At 43.5% G+C, this 24563-nt stretch overlaps 1 protein-coding gene across 4 annotated transcripts in view; it reads right to left on the bottom strand.

Annotated features, from left to right (window-relative positions):
- LOC306858712 (ubiquitin carboxyl-terminal hydrolase 15-like) overlaps positions 1 to 24563 on the bottom strand; it is a 30842-nt gene that overhangs the window by 5655 nt on the left and 624 nt on the right. Inside the window, exons 3-19 of one of the 4 annotated variants that reach the window (XM_079399380.1) lie at positions 22306 to 22436; positions 15028 to 15154; positions 14337 to 14482; positions 12672 to 12733; positions 12463 to 12552; positions 8003 to 8147; positions 7733 to 7906; positions 7044 to 7202; positions 6121 to 6345; positions 3553 to 3636; positions 3384 to 3478; positions 3116 to 3304; positions 2081 to 2190; positions 1764 to 1994; positions 1621 to 1688; positions 1426 to 1541; positions 133 to 282 (exon numbers count right to left, since the gene is read on the bottom strand). In XM_079399380.1, the coding sequence (XP_079255506.1) occupies positions 133 to 282; positions 1426 to 1541; positions 1621 to 1688; positions 1764 to 1994; positions 2081 to 2190; positions 3116 to 3304; positions 3384 to 3478; positions 3553 to 3636; positions 6121 to 6345; positions 7044 to 7202; positions 7733 to 7906; positions 8003 to 8147; positions 12463 to 12552; positions 12672 to 12733; positions 14337 to 14482; positions 15028 to 15154; positions 22306 to 22436 (2302 nt within the window). Of the gene's footprint in view, positions 1 to 132; positions 283 to 1425; positions 1542 to 1620; positions 1995 to 2080; positions 2191 to 3115; positions 3305 to 3383; positions 3479 to 3552; positions 3637 to 6120; positions 6346 to 7043; positions 7203 to 7732; positions 7907 to 8002; positions 8148 to 12462; positions 12553 to 12671; positions 12734 to 14336; positions 14483 to 15027; positions 15155 to 22305; positions 22437 to 24563 lie in introns of all 4 variants that reach the window. The other 3 variants (XM_079399379.1, XM_079399382.1, XM_079399381.1) reach the window with 3 other exon arrangements.

Raw genomic sequence — 24563 nt, 5'->3', positions numbered from 1 at the left:
CTTCAAATTATATATCTCATAATATTCAAAAAGACACCAATGGTAAAATAGCACCGAGCTGATGCTGAGCGTCACGTGTGTGTGTGTGTGTGTGTGTGTGTGAGAGCCGCTGTACAGCGAGGTGTTAGTTACCGCAGAGGGAAGTCCACCAGCGAGTCCAGCTTGTCCCTCATGTAGCGGCTGTAGGAGAAGCGCTTGAGATGCACCACCAGCACTGGCGGCAGACTCCACAGGTCCAGCTTCTTCGTTGCCTGCTGGTGCTGCTTACAGTGCGGACAGTACCTGAGACACACACACAGGTCAGTTCATCCGAGGACTCAGAGATATAACAGTCATGCTGATCTGTCATTGTGAAACTCCTTCCCAGCCTCTGACTAAGTTTTCTGTGTCTTCACTGGCGTACAGCAGGAGGTGCTATTACACATCTTCTGAAGGAGGACTGAACATCTGGATCAAAGCAAGCGATGGTGTGTGTAAGCGGAGGCATATCTGCGTGATCAGAGCGTTAAACAGCATATAAATCAGAACTGCCTGATGTCAGCGAATGAACTGATGATCCAGACTGTGAAGATCTGGAGGTGCTGATGGACTCCAGCTACTCCATCTTCATTCTGAATCCCATGCAGACATAGTCTTTGACAAAAACAACATTCTCAACTTTTTTGTTCAAAATGTTCCATTTTAAAAGAAACTTACCCACATTGTGTTGATTAAAAAAAATAACATAAAAAAATAGAATAAAATACAGGGTTCTTACACATTCTCCATTTGAAACTTCCATTCTTCTCCAGACTCATATTAGCCAAACCTCTCCGTAGATTTTCAGACCATATTTAACAAATGGTTCATACAGCAGTATTTTCAGCTTTATATTTGGTATTTATTACAGGCATCAGTAAATAATTTTTTTTTTTTTGTTTTTTTTTTTCCATTGATTTTCTCAAAATGACAACATACAGAACCCTTTAAAAATAAATCAATCAATCACACACTTTGACATGCACACACAAGACTTTTTTTGCTCTCCAGAAACTATTCACATGCAGATGGGAATGTTTTGCATGCTTACGCATTACAATTTCAAGTTCTGTATTTTATAACCTATTTCCTTCCTAGGAATAAAGCGAGAGCAGGGATGCATGTGAGATAACAGATCTACCTGCTCAACATTGAGCTTTTCTTACGGTAGCACCTCTATATGACAGCCTAATGTCCGGTTTAACACATCCTCTGTGGAGAAACCACGACATGAAATGAGCTGAACCACCCTCAGATTAACTGGACTTTAATGACTGGATTTTGCTGGCCAAGCAATAAATGTGAACGCAACTGTGCTATTTGTTTGTGGAGGTTTCACATACACTCTGCTCTGTATTATTATTATTGTTTGTATCATTTCTGGAGCGAGTGAAAACCAGAGCTCACCACGGGTCGTCTGCGCCCAGCTTCTCTTTGGTGGTGAAGAGCTCGATGCAGTCCTTCAGCTTGAAGAAGCTCTTCTTCTGCGGCTTGTACTCCATGCTCTCGTGCTTCTCGAAGTCCTTAGGAGAAACACTCTTATATAAGCATCTCAAACGTCAGGACACAGAAGACTTGTGTCGAGGAATGGGAGAGCTTTACCTCAGCCGCAGCTTCGTTGAAGAACTTCCTCTTGATGTCCGGCTCCCAGTCCAGGGACAGATATCTATCTGCATGAGAAGAGAGGAACAGGTCAGCTGACGGAGATGGCTCTCTCTGATCTGTAGCGGTGTACAGTAACGCACCGCTGAGCCGCGTGTGGTCCTCGTCGAAGCGGACCTCTCCCTTGATGAAGTCACTCTTGCCCATGTTGTTGAAGTGCAGCGTGAAGAGCCTCTTCCTCTCGGGGGGCAGCAGGCTGTTCTCCAGCTCGTGCTCTGCGCTCACAGAGTCCTCCGAGGGGCTGCGCTCGTTCTCCGAGGGCAGATCCTGGTCCTGGCTGGACTCCTCGTCCGGCTCGTCCATGTCCATCTCACCTGTGGGAGGAGCCGGGCTTCAGTCTCAAACACACAGCAGCAGCAGTAAGTGCTGATTAGTGAATGCTCTCAGACAGCATGCTTACTCGGCGAGCCCTCCTCCATTATACCGTTGGTGGCGCTGCCATTGATGGAGTGATGCTTGGGAGGAGTCTCCTCCGACTCCTCGTCCTCCGCAGCCGGACGAATGAAACGACTGAAATGAGACCAGAGCAACGCTCAGTTATGAATGACTAGCATTCAATAAATGAGATAGAAAGACTACTTAAACTGGGATGAGACTGAGATACAACACAAAGTTAAGGTCTGTTGTTCATAAAGTAACAAAACTAAATTACTAGTTTTCTGAAGAGACATAAGGATGAATAAATGGAATTTTTATTCACATCTCTAGAGCTGCTCTGAGAGTCACTTCATCAGCATTTCATTTTCTTTTGAGAAAAACTAGTCATATACAACAGAAACCTAAAAGCCTTCACAGCAACCCAACAAAAAGTTTGGTTTAACTTGAACAAACGGTGACAAACATTTTACTTAATGTAATGATAGTATTATTATTACTCAAAGTTATTATTAAAATATTATTTTTTAAATAAATACTTACCAGAAAAACGTAAATACAAGGGCTGTCAATGTTAACGCATGTGATTAATCAAATTTTTAACGCGTTAATATTTTAACGTAAATGAATCGTTTGATAAGGTTTGACCCCAACTTTTTGCCGTCATCGCAGCGCGGAAGGTAATATTGCCTGCGTCCCAATGTGCAGACTATCCATCCTAAATTCTGTGAGATATTAGTAATTTTCAATACTATTTGTGGGCAGATAGGGTGTATAGTATGCACATTGGGACGCAGATATTGTGTGATTAGGAAGCGCCGGGCTCGACAGAAGTGAAGCGAACGTGGAGAGAGAGAGAGCGAGAGAGAGAGAACGAGAGAGAGCGGAGGAGAGCAAGTGTTTAGCTGATGAGTCTGATGCTGGATCAGTGAGACAGAGTCTGTGTTTTAATCAGTGATTAGCTCATGAGTCTGACGCTTGATCAGTGAGACAAGTCTGTGTTTTAATCCGTGATTAGCTGATGAGTCTGACGATGGATCAGAGGTGAGTCAGCAGATACCAGAGGCGCAGCAGCAGCAGGTTGTAGAGCTTGTCCTCGTTGATGGAGCGCGGCACGCTCAGAAGGAAGGGCCGGCCGAACAGCGGTGTGCTGGTGTGGTTGTAGCCCGACTGCTTGTACTTCTCCCGCAGGTGAACAGGGATCAGCACGTGCTGCGTGTCCTCCAGCCGGCCGACGGTCACCTCAAACCTGCTCCAGACAGACAGAGAGCACATCAGACACACAGCAGCAGACCTCCACGCTCTCACTGACCGCAGCAGCAGCTCACACAAAGATGTCGTCCCGCTCCATGATGCTGCTCAGGTTCTCGTTGCTGCTGAAGATCCGGTGGAACCTGTGGTTGTAGATGTCCGTCACGATCATCTGGACACGGCAGAGGAAGCTCAGTGAATGAACTGAAGATCTGCAGAAGATAGTCTCCTCACACAGACGCTTACCTTCTCAGCCGAGACGCCCGACAGAGCCGACAGCGACGCGCACAGATCAGAGATGCAGCCCACTTTAGGAACCGTCAGCTTATACTGGAACACAAACACACTTCAACAATCAGGATTATCAGAGACAAAACAGCAGACAAACTATGCAGAAAACACTAGCATGAAATACAAGAAACTGCTAACAATACAAACAATAGAAGGACAGCCAGCAGATATAGAATTCTAATGTTGCGGAGTTATAATTAACCATTTCTTTTTAAGCCCTAAATGAGTCATATAGTCAGTCTGCTTTTTCTGTTAAAGTTGCACAAGAATGGAACACTATTCCAACAACTGAGGTGGCGCTGTGATACGGCGACACGCAGCAGCAGTTTTTAGCGTTTTTAGCGTGCAGTGCAGTACAGTTTTATATATCTTTGTTTGTTGTTTATTTGTTGATAACAATGACTTCTTTTAATATGTCGGGGATTTTTTTCTTATGTTTTTTTGCTACTTTTTGAGGGTCTTTTGTGACTTCCGTGAACCTATACGGTATAGCCGCGAGTTTCTCCTACTACTACGTAACTCTGAAGGCGGCCCGGTGGATCTTTTGACGGCGTTTCCAGCAGAAGTTATTCGGCCGGATTGTACTGAGGTGAATCGAGAATGGATATCCAAGCCGAAAAAGGTGAGGAAGAGGGGGAGTCGCGGTGGCGTGCGCCAGAGGTTGAAGAGACAAGGCCATCGTCGTATGCCTCTCCCTACGGTTATGTTGGCTAACGTTCAGTCGCTTCGTAACAAAGTGGATGAGCTTCGGGCAAATGTTAAGTTCCTTAAGGAGTATAGCAGTGCATGTCTTCTTGCTTTTACTGACACTTTGCTTAAGGAACAAGATTCTCTTTCTGATTTGGAAATTGATGGTTTTGGGGAACCCTATCGCCTGGCCAGAGACTCCGCTGTGACGGGTAAACTACTTGGTGGAGGATTAACACGGTGGTCGTTAGGGAGACCTTGTGTACACCTGACATCGAACTTTTATCTGTTTCCCTACGACCCTATTATTTACCAAGAGAGTTCCCGCAGCTGTTTGTTACACTTGTTTATATTCACCCGAAGGCTAATGTTGATACGGCAACTGTGCAAAGACTTCAAAGGATGACGCCAGATGCACCGAACTTCGTTATGGGTGATTTTAATCATTGTAAAATGGGGAAGTCCTTGAGTGGTTTTTATCAGTATGTAACCTGTTTTACACGTTATAAGAAATGTCTTGATTTATGTTATGGGTCTGTGAAGGAAGCGTATAAATCTTTTTGTAGAGCTCCCTTGGGTATGTCAGATCACAATGTTGTGTACTTGGTTCCGTTATACAAATCGGTCCTTAAGAAAACTAAGCCGGAACGCCGTTTAGTTCCGGTGTGTCGGAGGAATATATTAATTCTCTCCAGGACTGTTTTAGCAATACAAATTGGGATGTGTTTATAAATGCTTGTGCTGATTTAGATGAATTAATTTATTTGTCTGGTTAAATATGTTGTTTTGAAATAAACGTCTCAAAGGAATGAAAGCGTCATCCAGAGACAAGTTAAGTTTGTGAACAAACTCTGAAGTTGGCTTGAGAAAAGCTGCTCGAAGTGGTTTAAAAGCTTGTAGTTTGAAGCTGTAGTTGAAGTCAGTAAATTGAATAAACAATAGTATAGACAGATAGACAGACAGACAGACAGACAGACAGATAGATAGTATAGACAGATAGATAGACAGATAGATAGACAGACAGACAGACAGACAGATAGATAGTATAGACAGATAGATAGACAGATAGATAGACAGACAGACAGACAGACAGATAGATAGATAGACAGATAGATAGACAGACAGATAGACAGACAGATAGACAGATAGATAGACAGACAGACAGACAGATAGATAGACAGATAGATAGACAGACAGACAGACAGATAGATAGATAGATAGACAGACAGACAGACAGATAGATAGACAGATAGATAGACAGATAGACAGACAGACAGATAGATAGACAGACAGACAGACAGATAGATAGATAGACAGACAGATAGACATAGATAGATAGATAGTATAGACAGATAGATAGATAGATAGACAGATAGATAGATAGATAGACAGATAGATAGATAGATAGATAGACAGATAGACAGATAGACAGATAGATTATAGATAGATAGATAGACAGACAGACAGACAGATAGATAGATAGACAGATAGACATAGATAGATAGATAGTATAGACAGATAGATAATAGATAGATAGATAGACAGACATAGATAGATAGATAGATAGTATAGATAGACAGATAGATTATAGATAGATAGATAGATAGATAGATAGATAGATAGACAGATAGATAGATAGATAGACAGATAGACATAGATAGATAGATAGTATAGATAGACAGATAGACAGATAGACATAGATAGATAGATAGTATAGATAGACAGATAGATTATAGATAGATAGATAGATAGATAGATAGACAGACAGACAGACAGACAGACAGACAGACAGACAGACAGACAGACAGATAGATACGAGGTGTCTGTGTGACTTACCTGAGTGGGTTTGGCCAGCGGGTCCAGCCACACCAGATACACCTCCAGCATCCGCTCCTTCTTCATGGGCAGAGGCAGTGTCAGGTAGCAGAAGGGGTCAAAGGTCACGGAGATCTTGGCACACACAGGACACACCAGAGTGGACTTGAAGAGACCGTGGAAGATATCCACGATGATGGAGTCATTCCTCTTGATGTGGTTCTCCCAGGCCTCCTCCGCCACCACCTGCAGGAGATCCAGAGGAGAAGCATCAGTCTGGAGACTCCGGATCTCTCTCTCTCTCTCTCTCTCACACACACACACACACACACACACACACACACGTGCGAACACAGGACAAAACCTTACAGGAGGAACACGAGCTTCTCAGCAGAAAACTATTAACATCTAAATATAAGAGAAAAGCTGCATGTTTAGATGCTGGAACTGCTGATCATTCCTTACGGTTTGTATACACTGAGATTTCACCGTCTTCTGCAGTCTGACAAATATATTTCACTTGTGCTTTTACTTGAAATGATTTTAGACCACAGGACAGTTTAAGCTGAACAATCAAGATTTGTCCCTCTTATGGATGTAATGATGTAATTTATATAATGCACACAAAAAAGTATAAGCAAGCAACCCTTAACTTTGAGTAAAATTTAAAAGAATTGTTTCTCGTAGTCATATTTAGGCAAGTATTACATTTTAAAATAACAAACAGCCATGATATAATCATTAATTTAACGCGATGTTTGTTCTATTCAAGGATGTATTTCCATGATGAAACTGAAACATACTGATAAAGCTGACAACTGATGATAAAAATAACACTTTATTTTAGGGTCTCTTAACTAGTTGCTTATTAGCATGCATATTACTAGAATATTAGCCATTTATTATTAGTAATTAAGCTTTTTGTGTGTGTGTGTGTGCTGGACCTTGTCGGGCCGGCCGTCTTCGTCCTTCAGCTGGATGTAGGGCTTCTTGCGGATGCGGTTGAGGTCTTCGTGCAGTCCGTCCAGCAGGAAGGCCAGCAGCTCGTGAGAGTCCTGCTGCTGATAGCCAGAGAACTGAGGAGCGAACCGGCCCACCTGAGTCTGAAACAGCAGACACAGAGACGTCTTCAGTCTGAACGACCCCCAGCAGTGCTCACACATTCACAGCACAACATACCAGAAACATCATCGTTTGCCAAGGACATGACGCAATCTCTCTCAGCAAAGACAGGGTCACAGGGACATACTTTCCTTTCGTGATTGCAGATACTAGCACCCTATGATTACAGTGATGCAGAAAACATGGACAGAATCGCAGAATCCAGTCATAAAACTGAATTTACTGTACAGTATCTCCCGCATAATGCCACAGAATGTCGTCAAAGTTTGGATGAATTCATCGAAAGTAGGTCATTACATTTAAATCAAATAGCAATATGGACTAGTATCTGTAAATATTAAGCCATTTAAACCTGAATCCTGGATGATCTGCGTGTCTCTGTGTGAATGAATGGCACAGACGCATGGTTTTGTTTACTACACACACACACACACTGAAGCACATGATCGCGGTGATTTCAGCGTCTGCGTCTCTCTAAATGAGGACATAAACACATGAACAATGTCTGTACCTTGAAGGGGCGTGGAGTGACGTAGCTGTATTTGCCCGACCACAGCTGCTTGATGAGCTCAGAGTAGGCCTTGGCAATCTCGCCCTTCATGCCCAGAGGATTGTCCTGGTTCAGCTCGACCTGGTGCTGGTCCTTCAGGAAGAACTGGGTGAGCGGCGGGATGTTGCTTAGACACTGAAACACACACACACACACACACACAGAGGCTCAGCACTGGACACACGCACACACACACACAGGAGCTGCTCAGGATGAGTGTGTGGAGCTCACCTGTGTGGCTGAGTTCATGAAGCAGGTGTTCCCCAGGTTAGACAGGCCGCAGAGACCCGCTCTCTCGCTGCGCCGGCCCTGATCCAAGCTCTCGTAGCTGCTGTAGGGTGGGTAGGACGGCAGGCTGTAGCTGGAGCTCTTCACGCTACGCGCACACACACACACACACACACACACACACACGTGTGAGAGCGACAGGCACAGCAGCAGCAGAGAGAGCAGATGATCAGAGCAACACTAAACATGCAGACGAGCACACCAGTCAACCACAGCTCTGATCCACCTCACTCATACATGATATTACACAGCGCTGTGAGAGAGTAAGAACACCTCACAAAGAGTGTGTCGCTCATCAGCACACACAGATAAACACCTGGCATTCACACTACAGCAAGAGTCCAGCATTACAAACCACTGCGCCAATTATAGTGGAAGACCAGGCCTTATACACACCTCCATATACTGCTCTGCTTTGCTCATAAACACTGGAAATGGTCTGAACATGCATGAAACTCCTCCAATATCACAGAAAACAGTTAACGCAGATAGAAAGCCTGATCACCTACTTAGATGTAGGGGTGCACTTACTTTTACCATAGAGGACAACTGGATTTCTGTAGGTGATTTCGTGGAATAAAAGACTTCCAGGCATGTCAAATTTTTAACATTAGGTGTTAAAGGATTAGTTAACTTCCAGAATAAAAATTTGCTGATAATTTACTCACCCCCATGTCATCCGAACAGTCTTTCTGTCTTCAGTCGCAAAGAAATTAGTGGACTTCAATGGTGGGTTGAAGGTCCAAACTGCAGTTTCAGTGCAGCTTCAAAGAGCTCTACATGACCCCAGCCGAGGAACAGTCAAGTCAAGTCAAGTTCAAGTTGAGCTTTATTGTCATTCTGCTACATGTGGGGACATACAGTGGAACGAAATGTCGTGTCTCGCAGGACCACGGTCTACATAAATACAGACATACAACAATGAAGTAAAAAACACTATAAACCTATACACTACTAACCTACTGACAGATTTAACTAGAAGTATACTATATATAAGTATTTACCCTATACAAACTAAAAGAATAAAGGATAAAAAAATACAACTATACGAATGCTTCACATAAATACTGTACATGTGCAAAGAGAGACATTTGAGTCAGCAGCTGGTTGGGGAAAAGTGCAGGATGATTTGTAGTGCATGAGCATGTAAACATACATATATTGCTGAGTCTTTTGTGGGATTGTGTACACGCAGCAGTGTGTGTAAGTGTCCATAGTGCACATAGTGTAAAGTGTAAGTGTCCATAGTGTAAAGTGTCCATAGTGCACATAGAGGAGAGTGTGTTACTACAGGTGGTTTGTACAGGCCCACTCACCTGTGTGTAGCACACTTTGAATTGCACAAAAAATAAAAATAAAATAAATAAAAAAAATTAAAGTTCCATACAGTTTTTCTTCGGTGTGGTAAGGTTTGGGGTGGGGGGTGGTCCATGTTTCAGGAGGTAGGGGTTTGCATGGGGTTTCAGAGGGGGGCGGGGTGGTTTGAGTTCAGGGCTCTCACAGCCTGGGGGAAAAAGCTGTTGAGCAGTCTGGCGGAGCGGGCTCTGATGCTACGGTACCGTCTTCCTGATGGTAGGAGCTGGAAGAGACTGTGGGAGGGATGGGTGGAGTCCTTCACGATGCTGTTGGTTTTGCTGGAGCATCGTGTAAGGAAGATGTCCAGGATGGAGGGGAGAGGGGCACCGATGATCTTTGCAGCTGTGTTCACTGTCCGCTGGAGGGTCTTGCGGTCAGCAGCACTGCAGTTCCCGTACCAGACAGTGATGCAGCTGGTCAGCACACTCTCAATGGTGCCTCTGTAGAATGTGGTGAGGATGGGTGGAGGGAGACTTGCTCTTTTCAGCCGGCGGAGAAAGTGTAGGCGCTGTTGTGCCTTTTTGGAGAGCAACATGGTGTTGGTGGTCCAGGTGAGATCCTCTGTGATGTGCACGCCCAGGAATTTAGTGCTGCTGACTCTCTCCACAGTCGAGCTGTCGATGGTCAGTGGGGGGTGGTCAATGGAGTTTCTCCTGAAGTCCATCACAACCTCCTTTGTCTTCTCCACATTGAGGGACAGATTGTTTGTGCCACACCATTCAGCCAGCTGTGCCACTTCCTCTCTGTAGTGCGTTTCATCATTGTTGCTGATGAGACCTACCACTGTTGTGTCATCAGCAAACTTGATGATGTGGTTGGAGCTGAACTTGGCAGTGCAGTCGTGGGTCAGCAGTGTGAAGAGCAGCGGGCTAAGCACACAGCCTTGTGGGGCACCTGTGCTCAGTGTTGCAGGGCTCTTATCCAACCAAACCATCAGTCACTTTCTTACAAAAATTAACATTTATTCACTTTTTAACCACAGTTTTTTGAACCTGCGCTGAAATGCAATCTGGACCTTCAACCCGTTGAGCACCATTGAAGTCCACTACATGGAGAAAAATCCTGGAATGTTTTCCTCAAGAACCTTAATTTCTTTTAGACTGAGCATCTTGGATGACATGTGGGTGAGTAAATTATCAGGAGATGTTCATCCTGGAGTGAACTCATCCTTTAAAGTATGTAACAGTTTTACAGTTACATTTTGTCCCATTAGAACGTATTATTTAATCCTGTCACTAGGGGCGCTCTAGCCAGTGAGATGCCTAGTAGCATAAAAAGGTAAGAGAAGGAGTATGGAGTAGGAAGTATGTGTTAACCACATGAAGAAACTTTCTCACCAATGCTGTCCTGTTTTTGTCCCTCATTTGAGGAACCTGAGGTTCTTTAACTGAAATGTAAGTGCTCTTGTTAGTCCTTTATTTGGATATATGATGTTGGGTAATATTTATGTAAATATGGGATGAGTAAATGTGTTAAAGGTGGCACTAAGTTTATCTGTTTGTTTGATGCAGAGGGTTCAACATGCAGGCATGAGCTGGAAGCTGAGCTATTGATAGGACCTTGATCAGAAAATGGGATTAACTATCTTCGTTTGTCTACAACATCTTTTTGCCATCTATGATTCATTATATAAACTACAGTTCACATTACGGACAGTTATTGGGAAGCTCAGTTGCTGGCAGAGGGGGCCTCATCAACAAGGCGCTTAAGTACTATTTCATCTTGTTCTACGTCACTTAAGACTGAACCTTGAGTAATCAAAGACATGGTTACAAAAGTCTGAACTGAGCTGTTTGGTTTTTTTTCATGCATCTGCGTAACTATATGTACATTGTAAGTTATTGGCTGTATGTTGATTGGTGGTGTAATACACATGGCTCATTGAAGTGAGAAAGTCTCTGGTCCCTTGATTATGTAGCATCAAAAACATTATTTTAAAATCAGGTGTTACAAGTACATCACCTTCATCAGCACTGTCCAAATAACCTCCCAGTGTCAGCATGTGACCCTGGACCACAAAACCAGCCATAAGGGTCAATTTTGTGAAATTGAGACGTATACAACGATTTACACTATATTTTCAACAACTATTTGAAAATCTGGAATCTGAGGGTGCAAAAAAATCTAAATATTGAGAAAATCTCCTTTAAAGTTGTTCAAATGAAGTTCTTAGCAATGCATATTACTAATCAAATTAAGTTTTGATATATTTACGGTAGGAAATGTACAAAATATCTTCATGGAACATTATCTTTTCTTAATATCCTAATGATTTTTTGCATTAAAGAAAAATGTATAATTTTGATCCATACAATGTATTGTTGTCTATTGCTACAAATATACCTGTGCTACTCATGACTGCTTTTGTGCTGCAGAGACACATCTGTTCGTGGGGTGCACTTACTTTTGCACAGCAGTGTCAGTGATTGATCTGAAACCGGTCACATAAACAGTAATCAGTCTTACTCTTCCAATACAAATAAGACCCATCTATCTTTTCACTACTGAATTAAAACAGTTATGACCAGTCTTGAAGAAAAAGATTAGATGACTAACTTTTTAATACTAGTCTACACAGTTTATGCAACCGGCCCCTGATGTCTATTTCATTCAATGAAATGAATAAAGTGAAGTCTGAACATGCGAGCGTTCAGCATTAATGAAAGCCAGAGCAGCATCAGCAGCTAACAGAGCAGCAGCCCTCCATTCCCACAATGCACTGCAGCTACGAGCACCACACTACCTAGAGCACCAGTGAACGCAGGACACGCATCGCTCTGACTTCGCTTTGGATAAAAGTGTTTGCCAATGTGTACACCCTACATGACACTGATTAGACTTTAAAGCCAACGTCATGTGATTTATTTCATCGCTGAAATTAAAAATCCTTCAGTTCTCAAGTGTGTGTGTGTGTGTGTGTGTCTGGAGCAGGATTCACTGTTTTAATCTATTATGTCAAACTGAGCACACAGAGATGTGGCAAGACACACAGGGAGTGTTTCAGTAGCCCCGCCCCCACCCACTGGCCCCACCCCCTGCAGGCTTACTTGCGGCCGCTGAAGCTGCTGTTATGATTGTTTGTGAGAGATGAAGGGCAGATCTTTGGTAAAGCAGAGAGAGAGGAAGCACCAGATGACCTTCAAAAGACAAGAAGAGCGAAAGTTACAGGAGACGATCTCGAGGAGACAAGCAGGTATCCGAGCATGGGCTCTAAAGCAATGAGGAGATCACATGATCTGGACGTCACATGACTCACTTGAGTGCCGAGGAGCCACGGGGCCACGAGCCGTCCTCGTTCTTCTGCTCGATCACCAGAACCTGCAGTCACAGGAAGAACATGAGTTACGACTCATAGGCCGCGAGTGTGTGAGTGTGTGTGAGCGAGGGAGCGAGCGTGTGTGTGAGCGAGTGTGAGTGTGTGAGAGCGAGCGAGCGTGTGTGTGTGAGCGAGTGTGAGTGTGTGAGTGTGTGTGAGCGAGGGAGCGTGTGTGTGAGCGAGTGTGAGAGAGCGAGCGAGCGTGTGTGTGTGTGTGTGAGCGAGGGAGCGAGCGTGTGTGTGAGCGAGTGTGAGTGTGTGAGTGTGTGTGTGAGCGAGTGTGAGAGAGCGAGCGTGTGTGTGTGTGTGTGTGTGTGAGTGAGCGAGCGTGTGTGTGGGTGAGCGAGTGTGAGTGTGTGTGAGCGAGCGAGCGTGTGTGTGTGTGTGAGAGTGTGTGTGAGCGAGGGAGCGAGCGTGTGTGTGAGCGAGTGTGAGTGTGTGAGAGCGAGCGAGCGTGTGTGTGTGAGCGAGTGTGAGTGTGTGTGAGCAAGCGAGCGTGTGTGTGTGTGAGCGAGTGTGAGTGTGTGTGAGCGAGCGAGCGTGTGTGTGGGTGAGCGAGTGTGAGTGTGTGTGAGCGAGCGAGCGTGTGTGTGTGAGTGAGCGAGCGAGCGTGTGTGTGTGAGCGAGTGTGAGTGTGTGAGCGAGCGAGCGTGTGTGTGTGTGTGAACGAGCGAGCGTGTGTGTGTGTGAGCGAGTGTGAGTGTGTGTGAGCGAGCGAGCGTGTGTGAGCGAGTGTGAGTGTGTGTGAGCGAGTGTGAGTGTGTGTGAGCGAGCGTGTGTGTGTGTGTGTGTGAGCGAGTGAGTGTGTGTGAGCGAGCGAGCGTGTGTGAGCGAGTGTGAGTGTGTGTGAGCGAGCGAGTGTGAGTGTGTGTGAGCGAGCGAGTGTGAGTGTGTGTGAGCGAGCGAGTGTGAGTGTGTGTGAGCGAGCGAGTGTGAGTGTGTGTGAGCGAGCGAGTGTGAGTGTGTGTGAGCGAGCGTGTGTGTGTGTGTGAGCGAGTGTGAGTGTGTGAGCGAGCGAACGAACGAGCGTGTGTGTGTGTGAGCGAGTGTGAGTGTGTGTGAGCGAGCGAGCGAGCGTGTGTGTGTGTGTGAGAGAGCGAGCTTGTGTGTGTGTGTGTGTGCGTGCGCGAGTGTGTGAGTGAGAGTTAAAGAAAAATTTATTCCTAAAAAATAAAATAGTAGCAAGACATTAAATTCAAATTAATCAATAAAATCAGATTAATCGCCCACAATGACAGAGGCCTATTTCAGCGCTGACGTCACTGTGACTGGAGCACATCCTGCAGGACACATCTACTTCCTGCCAATCTTTAGTGAGAGCCGCTTCCCAAGCACTGCTTCTGGAAGCTCTGAAGCCTTAGTGAATCATTAGTTTCACACCAGCGGTTCGGAGCGCAGAAGTCATTTGACGTCATTAAAACAGGCCTTGTTACATCAGCAGCGTTTAAAACACTTTGAAATACCAATAGTTGACCGCTAGGATTGGATCTCAGTGAAGTGATTGTCAGTCTCTCCTCTGCCAAACACTTCAGTCTCAGGGAGCGTTCTCTGATTCATCACTGATTTAGCACTGAATCAGAGTTAGAGTCATCGGCGAGGTCTCACCTGTCCCTGATAGAGCCCTGCGTCCTGAATGGTGCTGTCTGGTTTACGGAGCGGCTCGAAGGTGTTGCTCATGTACTTGTTCCAGAGCCGCGTCTCCTTCTCGTCCGGGATACTGAACAGCTTCCGCATCTCCCGCTCGATGCTGTCTGTGTGTGAGCAAATCAAACTGAAGTCAGAGCAGGTCTCTGAGATCAGCAGCACATACACTACCATTCATCTGAAGTGTTGTGAAATCTCCTCTGCTCACAAAGGCTGCATTTATTTGATCAAAAATACAGTAAAAACAATAAAATTGAGAAATAATATTACAATTTAGCTGTTTTCTGTGTGAATATCAGTGTAACTGTAATTTATTTCTGTGATGCAGCGCTGAATTTCCAGCATCATTACTCCAGTCTTCAGGGTCACATGATCTTCAGAATTAGATACTTGTAAAATACAGCACAATACAAAACAAGCATGTGATCTAACAAAAGTCTGAAAACAAAAAGAAGAGACTTCAGTAATGTAGTTTTAAGTGCTTCACAAGTAATATTTTTCACTAAAAGTGCCTGGTCATCATTTCATTAAAGTGTTCACACACACACAGTCCTAGTTTCTGATGGATTTGAAGAGTGTGAGCTTCAGTGGCGCTTGATTTAAATCAGCGTTTGAGGGTTTAGTTTAGCTCGGAGCTGTTGTTGTGGAGTACCTATGGTGTCTGCTTTGCTGAAGCGGCGCGAGACAACATTCTCCATGTTGCTGTCTTCACACAGCTTGAGCTCGGTGAGGTAGACCTCCACCTTACAGTGTTTGACGAACATGCCCTGCTCCACCACCTGAGGACGAACACACACACACAATCAGCACAATCCAGTCAGATCTGACTCAGATCCTCGTCTCAGAGAAGAGCGGCGGGTCAGGAGAGGGTTTGTGTTGACACAGGCCGAGCAGAGAAACGCTTATTTTAGCAGCAGAGGCCAACAGCTGAAGGATTCCTGACTATTTATTACAAACGGCCCGTGTCCAGTGACACCGAACAGAGCTAAACCACTCTCTCTCAGCGTGAGGAACCCAGCACAAGCAGAACCGACCCGCGCTCACCACCCGCCAGACTCTGCCCCAAACCCAGAAGAGAGAAGAGAACGTGCCGAACCTCCTGCATGCTGCTGGTCGAGTCACACTGAGCTCCGGACAACACAGAAATAGCCCTCATCGCCACCCGACACCCTCACATACATGAGCAGAGGGGCGGAGAGAGAGACTCACACACACACACACACACACACACACACACACAAGCAAAGGGGCGGAGAGAGAGACTCACACACACACAGAGATACCCTCACATCCATGAGCAGAGGGGTGGAGAGAGAGACTCTCACACACACACACACACACACACACACAGAGATACCCTCACATACATGAGCAGAGGGGCGGAGAGAGAGACACACACACACACACACACACCCTCACATACATGAGCAGAGGGGCGGAGAGAGAGAGACATACACACACACACAGAGATACCCTCACATCCATGAGCAGAGGGGTGGAGAGAGAGACTCTCACACACACACACACACACACACACACACAGAGATACCCTCACATACATGAGCAGAGGGGCGGAGAGAGAGACACACACACACACACACACACCCTCACATACATGAGCAGAGGGGCGGAGAGAGAGAGACACACACACACACACAGAGATACCCTCACATACATGAGCAGAGGGGCGGAGAGAGAGACACACACACACACACACACACCCTCACATACATGAGCAGAGGGGCGGAGAGAGAGAGACATACACACACACACACACACACACACACACACACAGAGATACCCTCACATACATGAGCAGAGGGGCGGAGAGAGAGAGACACACACACACACACACACACACACCCTCACATACATGAGCAGAGGGGCGGAGAGAGAGAGACACACACACACACACACACACAAGCAAAGGGGCGGAGAGAGAGAGACACACACACACACACACACACACATACACACACACACACCCTCACATTAGGGCTGGGCGATATGGCCTAAGAAACAAATCCCCGATTTTTTTTTACAAAAAATCCGATTTACGATTTAAATGAATTTTTTTCCCCCTACTTAAAATCAATCTGCCGATGACAAAGAAATTGTTCAAAACAAGTTTTAACTTCATTTTGTTTTGATTTTCCCTTCTGGGATTTAATCTGGATTTCCCCCTTGGGGTTAAAGTGCAATCAGAAACAACAGCCAAAAAGACTAGATGGCAGGCCCTGGCATTGTAAAAAGGGAATATGTAACTTAACATAACATAACAAAATTATGTGACCCTTTTTGATAAGCTTTCTTCAAACACAAGTTTTAACATCTTGCTATTCAGTAGATAGGAAGTAGTTCTGATAAAGTGCAAACAAAACATTCAACAGCATTAAATATCAGTGACTGTTTTGGCGGGACGATGACAAATGGTTTGCAGATCCTCAGGACCACTGACAAACATCTGATCTTGTAAAATGTGTGGCAAGTACTGCTCCATAGTATAAACAGTACATGCGATCGCGAATCTCGAAAGTGAAACTAAAAAACGATTGTGCATTCAAAAGCAGTTTCAATGCCAGGCGTAATCCCTGATGCCCGCAATTTTATATACAATCAGGGCTCTGCGCTTATTTTTCTTTTTAGGAGCGCGTCAAATCAATCAAAAATTCTGATCAAAAATGAACCTTCCCGTTACGAGGTGATATGTGACTCCTTAAAGTGATTTACAGGGAATTTAGTTTTTACCTTTGTAATGGCATTTTTCTAACTTTATTGAAAGTATGTTATCTTTTATGTCAAATTAAAAAAAATATTTTAATAAGATTTTTATCATTTCTAATTAAAACAACAGAATAAAAACAAGTAGATTATGAAACCAATCAAATGAAATCAGTATTTAAGGAATAAATGTGTACTACAGAGGTGGCACAGAAGAACAAGAGTGGCTTCTAGGTGTATTTTCAGATGTTTAATGAGGCTCAGAGGTTGCAGAAGTGCAATTAAATTCATAAATTCATGTTGAGGTTAGTGTTTTAAATATACAATTTTTAATGTAGAAATATCAAGGCCCAGTTTCACAGACAGGGCTTAGACTAAACCAGGATTAGGTCATAGTTCAATTAGGACATTTAAGTACTTTTTATTAACATGCTTAGAAAAAAAACATTACTGGTGTGCATCTTGAGACAAAACAAAGGCACTGATATTTTTTATTTATTTTTTTTATTTAACCCTTATTTAACCAGGGAAATCCTTTGAGAACAAGTCTCTTTTGCGAAGGAGCCCTGGCCAAGAAAGCCGCAATAAAAGTTCCACATAGAATACAAAATATAAAAAATACATTGAACATACAAGACATAATACATTTACAGTACAATGAAAAAATGCATCATGACATCCCCCATTGTCACCATAGACTTATCCTAATTTGGGAAGCAGGGACAAGTGCCCATTGTGCCTGCTTCCCGGTACTTTACTAGCCTCTTAAATTGACCAAAGGAGACCAAGTTATCAAGTTTTAAGTCATTCAGTAACAGGTTCCACGCTGATGGGGCAGAAATTCTAAATGCTTGCTTCCCTAACTCTGTGCGAGCCCTAGGCACAACCAGGTGGAGATTATCATTAGACCGCAGAGAGCGAGTGCTGGCCTTGAAGGACATAAGCCTACATAAATAAGGGGGCAATGTCCCAATGATGGATTTATATATAAACAATCGCCAACGGGTTAGCCTGCGCTGAGCGAGGGAGGGCCACTGAACTAGTTTATACAGAGTGCAACAATGTGTAAAAGGTTTGCACCCTGTAATAAATCTCAGTGCACCATGATAAACTGAATCCAGTTGGTGCAAATATTTATTAGGGGCGTGCATATATAAAAAAATCACCATAGTCCATAAGAGACAGGAAAGTAGCCTCGACCAGTTTCTTCCTTGTTGCAAGAGAAAAGCAGGCCCTATTCCTAAAATAGAACCCTAGCTTTAACCTAAGTTTCCGTGCTAAATTTTGGATATGAGCCTTAAAAGTCAAATGGTCGTCAAGTAAAAGCCCTAAGTACTTATACTCAGCCACACGTTCTATTAAATATGTTATTAAATATGATATGTTTTAAGATCAATCAGTGCAAGTTTATTTCAGCTGAACCAACTCAGAATTACATTTTAGTCTGGGACTAATCTTAAACCTGGTCTGTGAAACCGGGGGTAAATGATTTAAATAACAGAAAAGATACTTAAAAATTTAATTAAAACCACCGGTAGGTGGCGGTATGTCACTGATTTTATCACTGAATCATTCATTTAATTGATTCGTTTGAACGGCTGATTCAATCAGGAATGAAGTAGACTGTCTTTATGAATGGGTAATTGAATCATTGACTCACTAGATTCATTTTAAAACGCAGTTCATTCATAAACGAAACACCGCTGTGTTTGAATGGAGATGCGCTGGGACTTTGTTTGAAACTATTTTCGTTCATGAAATAGAGCAAAATAAGGCAATAGTGTTGTAGTCAGACAATATAAGTAACTTAATATTAACTTCTTGTTTAATGAACTGTTGTATTAAACCAATATCACATTTGCAAACTCTCTTAATAATCATTAAAAGCTGTCCCTCATCTTAGTTCATCGTGATCTCACAAAACGGCATTATATGCCCTATATAACAAACCCTATATAACAAACCCTATATAACAAACCCTATATAACAAACGCGCGCGGAGGGGGTGGGGGGACTGAGCTCATTCAGAACTACTGGAGCTCAGAGGGGAGCGTCGGCGGATGTTAAAAAGAAAACCGATATTCATTCAAACAAATCAATGTAAACTACACATTCGAGTTAATCGATAAAATCAATTTATCGCCCAACCCTACCTCACATACATGAGCAGAGGAGTGGAGAGAGAGAGAGACACACACACACACACACACCCTCACATACATGCAGAGGAGTGGAGAGAGAGAGAGACACACACACACACACACACACACACACATACATGCAGAGGAGTGGAGAGAGAGAGAGACACACACACACACACACACACACACACACACACACACAGATACCCTCACATACATGCAGAGGAGTGGAGAGAGAGAGACACACACACACACACACACACAGATACCCTCACATACATGCAGAGGAGTGGAGAGAGAGAGACACACACACACACACACACACACACACACAGATACCCTCACATACATGGAGAGGGGTGGAGAGAGAGACACACACACACAGATACCCTCACATACATGGAGAGGGGTGGAGAGAGAGACACACACACACAGATACCCTCACATACATGGAGAGGGGTGGAGAGAGAGACACACACACACAGATACCCTCACATACATGAGCAGAGGGGTGGAGAGAGAGACACACACACACACACTACATACACATACACACCCAGCACATCCCCGTCTGCACACACACACACACACACACAGATACCCTCATATACATGAGCAGAGGGGTGGAGAGAGAGACACACACACACACACACAGATACCCTCATATACATGAGCAGAGGGGTGGAGAGAGAGACACACACACACACACTACATACACATACACACCCAGCACATCCCCGTCTGCACACACACACACACACACACACAGATACCCTCATATACATGAGCAGAGGGGTGGAGAGAGAGACACACACACACACACACACACACACACACACACAGATACCCTCATATACATGAGCAGAGGGGTGGAGAGACACACACACACACACACACACACACACACTACATACACATACACACCCAGCACATCCCCGTCTGCACACACACACACAGATACCCTCATATACATGAGCAGAGGGGTGGAGAGAGACACACACACACAGATACCCTCATATACATGAGCAGAGGGGTGGAGAGAGACACACACACACAGATACCCTCACATACATCAGCAGAGGGGTGGAGAGAGACACACACACACAGATACCCTCACATACATGAGCAGAGGGGTGGAGAGAGAGAGAGACCGGCCCGCTGATCAACAGCAGACATTAACCTGCAGATCTGAGCCAGCAGGAGCCTCTCACACACACACACACACACACACACACACACACACACACACACGTGTCCCTGCAGCACAAAAGCAGTCATCAGTAGCACAGGTATATTTGTAGCAATAGCCAACAATACTTTGTATGGGTCAACATTATTACACCGAAAATCATTAGCATATTACCGTATTGACCCGAATATAAGAATGTTTTTTTCTGGGAAATTCATCTGAAAAAATGTGGTCGTCTTATATTCAGGGTCTAAACTTTGACATGTCAATAATACACCCACAACAATAGGTGGTGCCAAATACAAGCAAACGAGTGTGCCATGAAATATGTAAAAATAAAATGCATACAGCAGCATGAGTCGTGACTGTCATGTTAACCTGATGGGAACAAACTTCCTCTGTCAGTGATTTTAAAACATAAGACAGGGTGTGTGATCAGTTATGATCTGTTATGATCAGTGATGGGTCAGTTATGATCTGTTATGATCAGTGATGGTTCAGTTATGATCAGTGATGGGTCAGTGATGGTCAGTTATGATCTGTTATGATCAGTGATGGGTCAGTTATGATCTGTTATGAGTCAGTTATGATCTGTTATAATCAGTGATGGGTCAGTTATGATCAGTGATGGTCAGTTATGATCTGTTATGATCAGTGATGGGTCAGTTATGATCTGTTATAATCAGTGATGGGTCAGTTATGATCAGTGATGGTCAGTTATGATCTGTTATGATCAGTGATGGTCAGTTATGATCTGTTATGATCAGCGATGGTCAGTTATGATCTGTTATAATCAGTGATGGGTCAGTTATGATCTGTTATGATCAGTTATGATCAGTGATGGGTCAGTTATGATCTGTTATGATCAGTGATGGGTCAGTTATGATCAGTGATGGGTCAGTTATGATCAGTGATGGGTCAGTTATGATCAGTGATGGTCAATTATGATCAGTTATGATCAGTGATGGTCAGTTATGATCCGTTATGATCAGTGATGGGTCAGTTATGATCAGTGATGGTCAGTTATGATCCGTTATGATCAGTGATGGGTCAGTTATGATCTGTTATGATCAGTGTGGTGTAGATGGGTCTGTCTCCTCTGGCTTGCTCAGTTGGGGACACTTAATTTCTAGTGACTATTGACAATTTGATTGCACAGATACTATTTAAACTAAACTGAGCTAGACAATGACATCTCTGAATTCAATAATGAAATACCTTTAACTGAAAATTGAGTGTTTAATCTTATTATTATACATTACTGACACTCTATCCTCCAATCTGATACTGTTAAGTGCTTTAACACAATCTGTATTGTTAAAAGCACTATATAAATAAAGGTGACTTGACTGTTAGGGGTGGGAATCTTTAGTCACTTTACGATCCGATCTGATTCTGGGGGTCACGATCCGATTCCAGAACGATTCTTGATCTATTAAGCTGCAAATATAAGAAGTAATGTGTTTTGTCCTGTCCGTTTAATCCCTTAAGACATAACTGGCTGTGTTTACATTAATTTTGCGTCATAAAACCATTTTGAGACGCAAATACATTAAACCACGGAGTCGAGCAGCCGCATGCGCGAGCATCTACACTAACAGCATTTGAAATTGAACACAGCCTTCTGTTAGTGAGGTCATAATATAGAAGTCCACTGCAATACAAACCACATAAATGATGACTTCGTAGGGCATTTGTAAGGAAAATATGGGCGAGACCGCACACTTCAAGTGTAACATAAAAAAAAAAAAAAATGGCTGGATAGATTTTTTCTCCCACCCTAGTGTGTGTGTATGATCAGTTATGATCAGTGACGGATCAGTACGGTGTGTAATGGTGCAGATGGGTGTGTGTGTGTGATCTGTTGTGATGTGTGTACCTTGCGAGCGATGGGCTGCTGTCCCTTTCTGAGGCCGTACCAGCTCAGCAGCTTGTTCCAGCCGTCAGCCGGCAGCAGGATGTAGTCCAGCTCATCGATCAGGTGCTCCCGGATACCCAGCACATCCCCGTCTGCACACACACACACACACACACACACACATTAATAACACACATACACACCCAGCACATCCCCGTCTGCGCGCACACACACACACACATTAATAACACACATACACACACCCAGCACATCCCCGTCTGCACACACACACATTAATAACACACATATTACACACACCCAGCACATCCCCGTCTGCACACACACACACACACACACATTACATACACATTAATAACACACATACACACCCAGCACATCCCCATCTGCACGCACACACACACACACACACACACACACAGTCCACAGACACACATTACATACACATTAATAACACACATACACACCCAGCTAGGGATGTGCACGAGTACTCGATTAATCGATTACCCGAATGCATCAGCGACGATCGAGCATGAAAACGATGATCGATTGGCTCTAAAAAAAATATATTTTTTTTTTTGCTTTCATTCTTTCTGATTGGTTTTGCTGGTATTTGGGCGGTAGTCTGATATTTGATTGGTTATGGCTGCGAGAAGTTGTGGTCTAGAGACAAGACCGGAGCACAGAGCGAATATGGCTTCTAAAGCGCGCAGCGATGTCTGGCAACACTTTGAAAAACTTGACGAAAAAACAGTCAAGTGTAAGATGTGCAGCGCCACACTCGTCTACAACTCCACAACGAGTTCGATGCGTTACCATCTTGCACATAAACACAAAAAAGCAGATGCTTTTGATGCCGATGCCACTAGCAGTCAGACGAGCATAAGAGATTTCACCATCAGACAGAAATGCGACACAGGCAGGGCAGAGAAGATGACGCAGCTAATAGCAGAAATGACAGCAGAAGACTTGCTGCCTATTAGTTTTGTTGAAGGTGAAGGTTTTAAACGTTTAATGAATTACGTTGAGCCCCACTATACTGTCCCATCGCGCAAAACGGTCACTGCAAGGATTGATGCTCTATACGAAAAATGCACTTGTTCACTAAAAGACAGTCTGTCGAAGCCAGCGCGGGTGGCTATAACTACGGACTCGTGGACCTGGCTAACCATTGAATCGTATATGACGCTAACCTGTCATTACATAAATGAATGGAAAATTCACAGCGCAGTATTACAGACGCGAGGTTTCGAGGAAAGACAACTTCTGTGCCTGCTGAGTGCGTTTTTTCCACCGCCGGTCTAATTTGAAAATAGATTCGGCTTTCATCTGAGCACGTAGACCGACTGATCTTTTTGAACCAAAATATGTAGTCCTTATGTTAAGTTTTATTAGCCATGCACGGTAAAATATTCAGGCTGTTTTTGTTTTAAGTTTAAGCAGCATAGTTAAATTATGCCGGCTTTATTTTATTTACCTTTACCGACTGATCATTTTGAAATGTTACCTAATCTTTAAGTTTTATAGCTGTGGTAAAAATATTCAGGCTATTTTTAATTTAAGTTTACGCAGCCAAATTATGCTGGCTTCTAATTTTCGTTAGGCTATGGGCTACTTAACAGTCGTTTGAAGTTGTATTAAACTTTATTTTTGCAAACCTTTTACAAAAAACTTTTTTTATCTACAGCTGTTGTGATGCTGCTGAAGTAAAATATTTTGTTAAAAATAACAGTTGAATAAAATAACTGAAAAGCAGAGTAGCTATCATGTGTGTTTTATCTGTTTTATAAAACATCTTTTTATCTTATCTTTTTAAAAACTGATCCAAAATGTTTATACAAATAATAAGACACACATATTGATGGGGATAATACTGTAAAATAACTTTTTTTTTTTTTTTTTTGCGGGGCTTCAGTTGCCGTTGTTTTAAAGCGGGAGACGGGAGAAGCGCATCCACTACTTTCTGGTTGGCACATAGCCTAGTTCAAGCTCACATGCATTTTGTGTAGATAAATACAATTTGTAATATAACATTTACATATTGTGTATCTAGGCTATGTGATTAATTTTATATACAATGTGTCATGTAGAAAAACGCTTCAACTTCACCTTGCACTGTTATTTCTTTTAAATGTTTACTGTATTAACCACTAGTGATGGTGATTTTTAATAATCTGTTAATTTAATTATTTTCTGAATCCTGTCATAGTTTTATCAACAACGTTTTTAATAGGGCTTTAATTAAAATATTTTAATTGTCG

Source organism: Barbus barbus (assembly GCF_936440315.1).
Source record: "Barbus barbus genome assembly, chromosome: 39".
NCBI lineage: Eukaryota > Metazoa > Chordata > Actinopteri > Cypriniformes > Cyprinidae > Barbus > Barbus barbus.
Note: the sequence above shows the minus strand (reverse complement) of the source record. Positions and strands in the feature narration are given on the sequence as shown.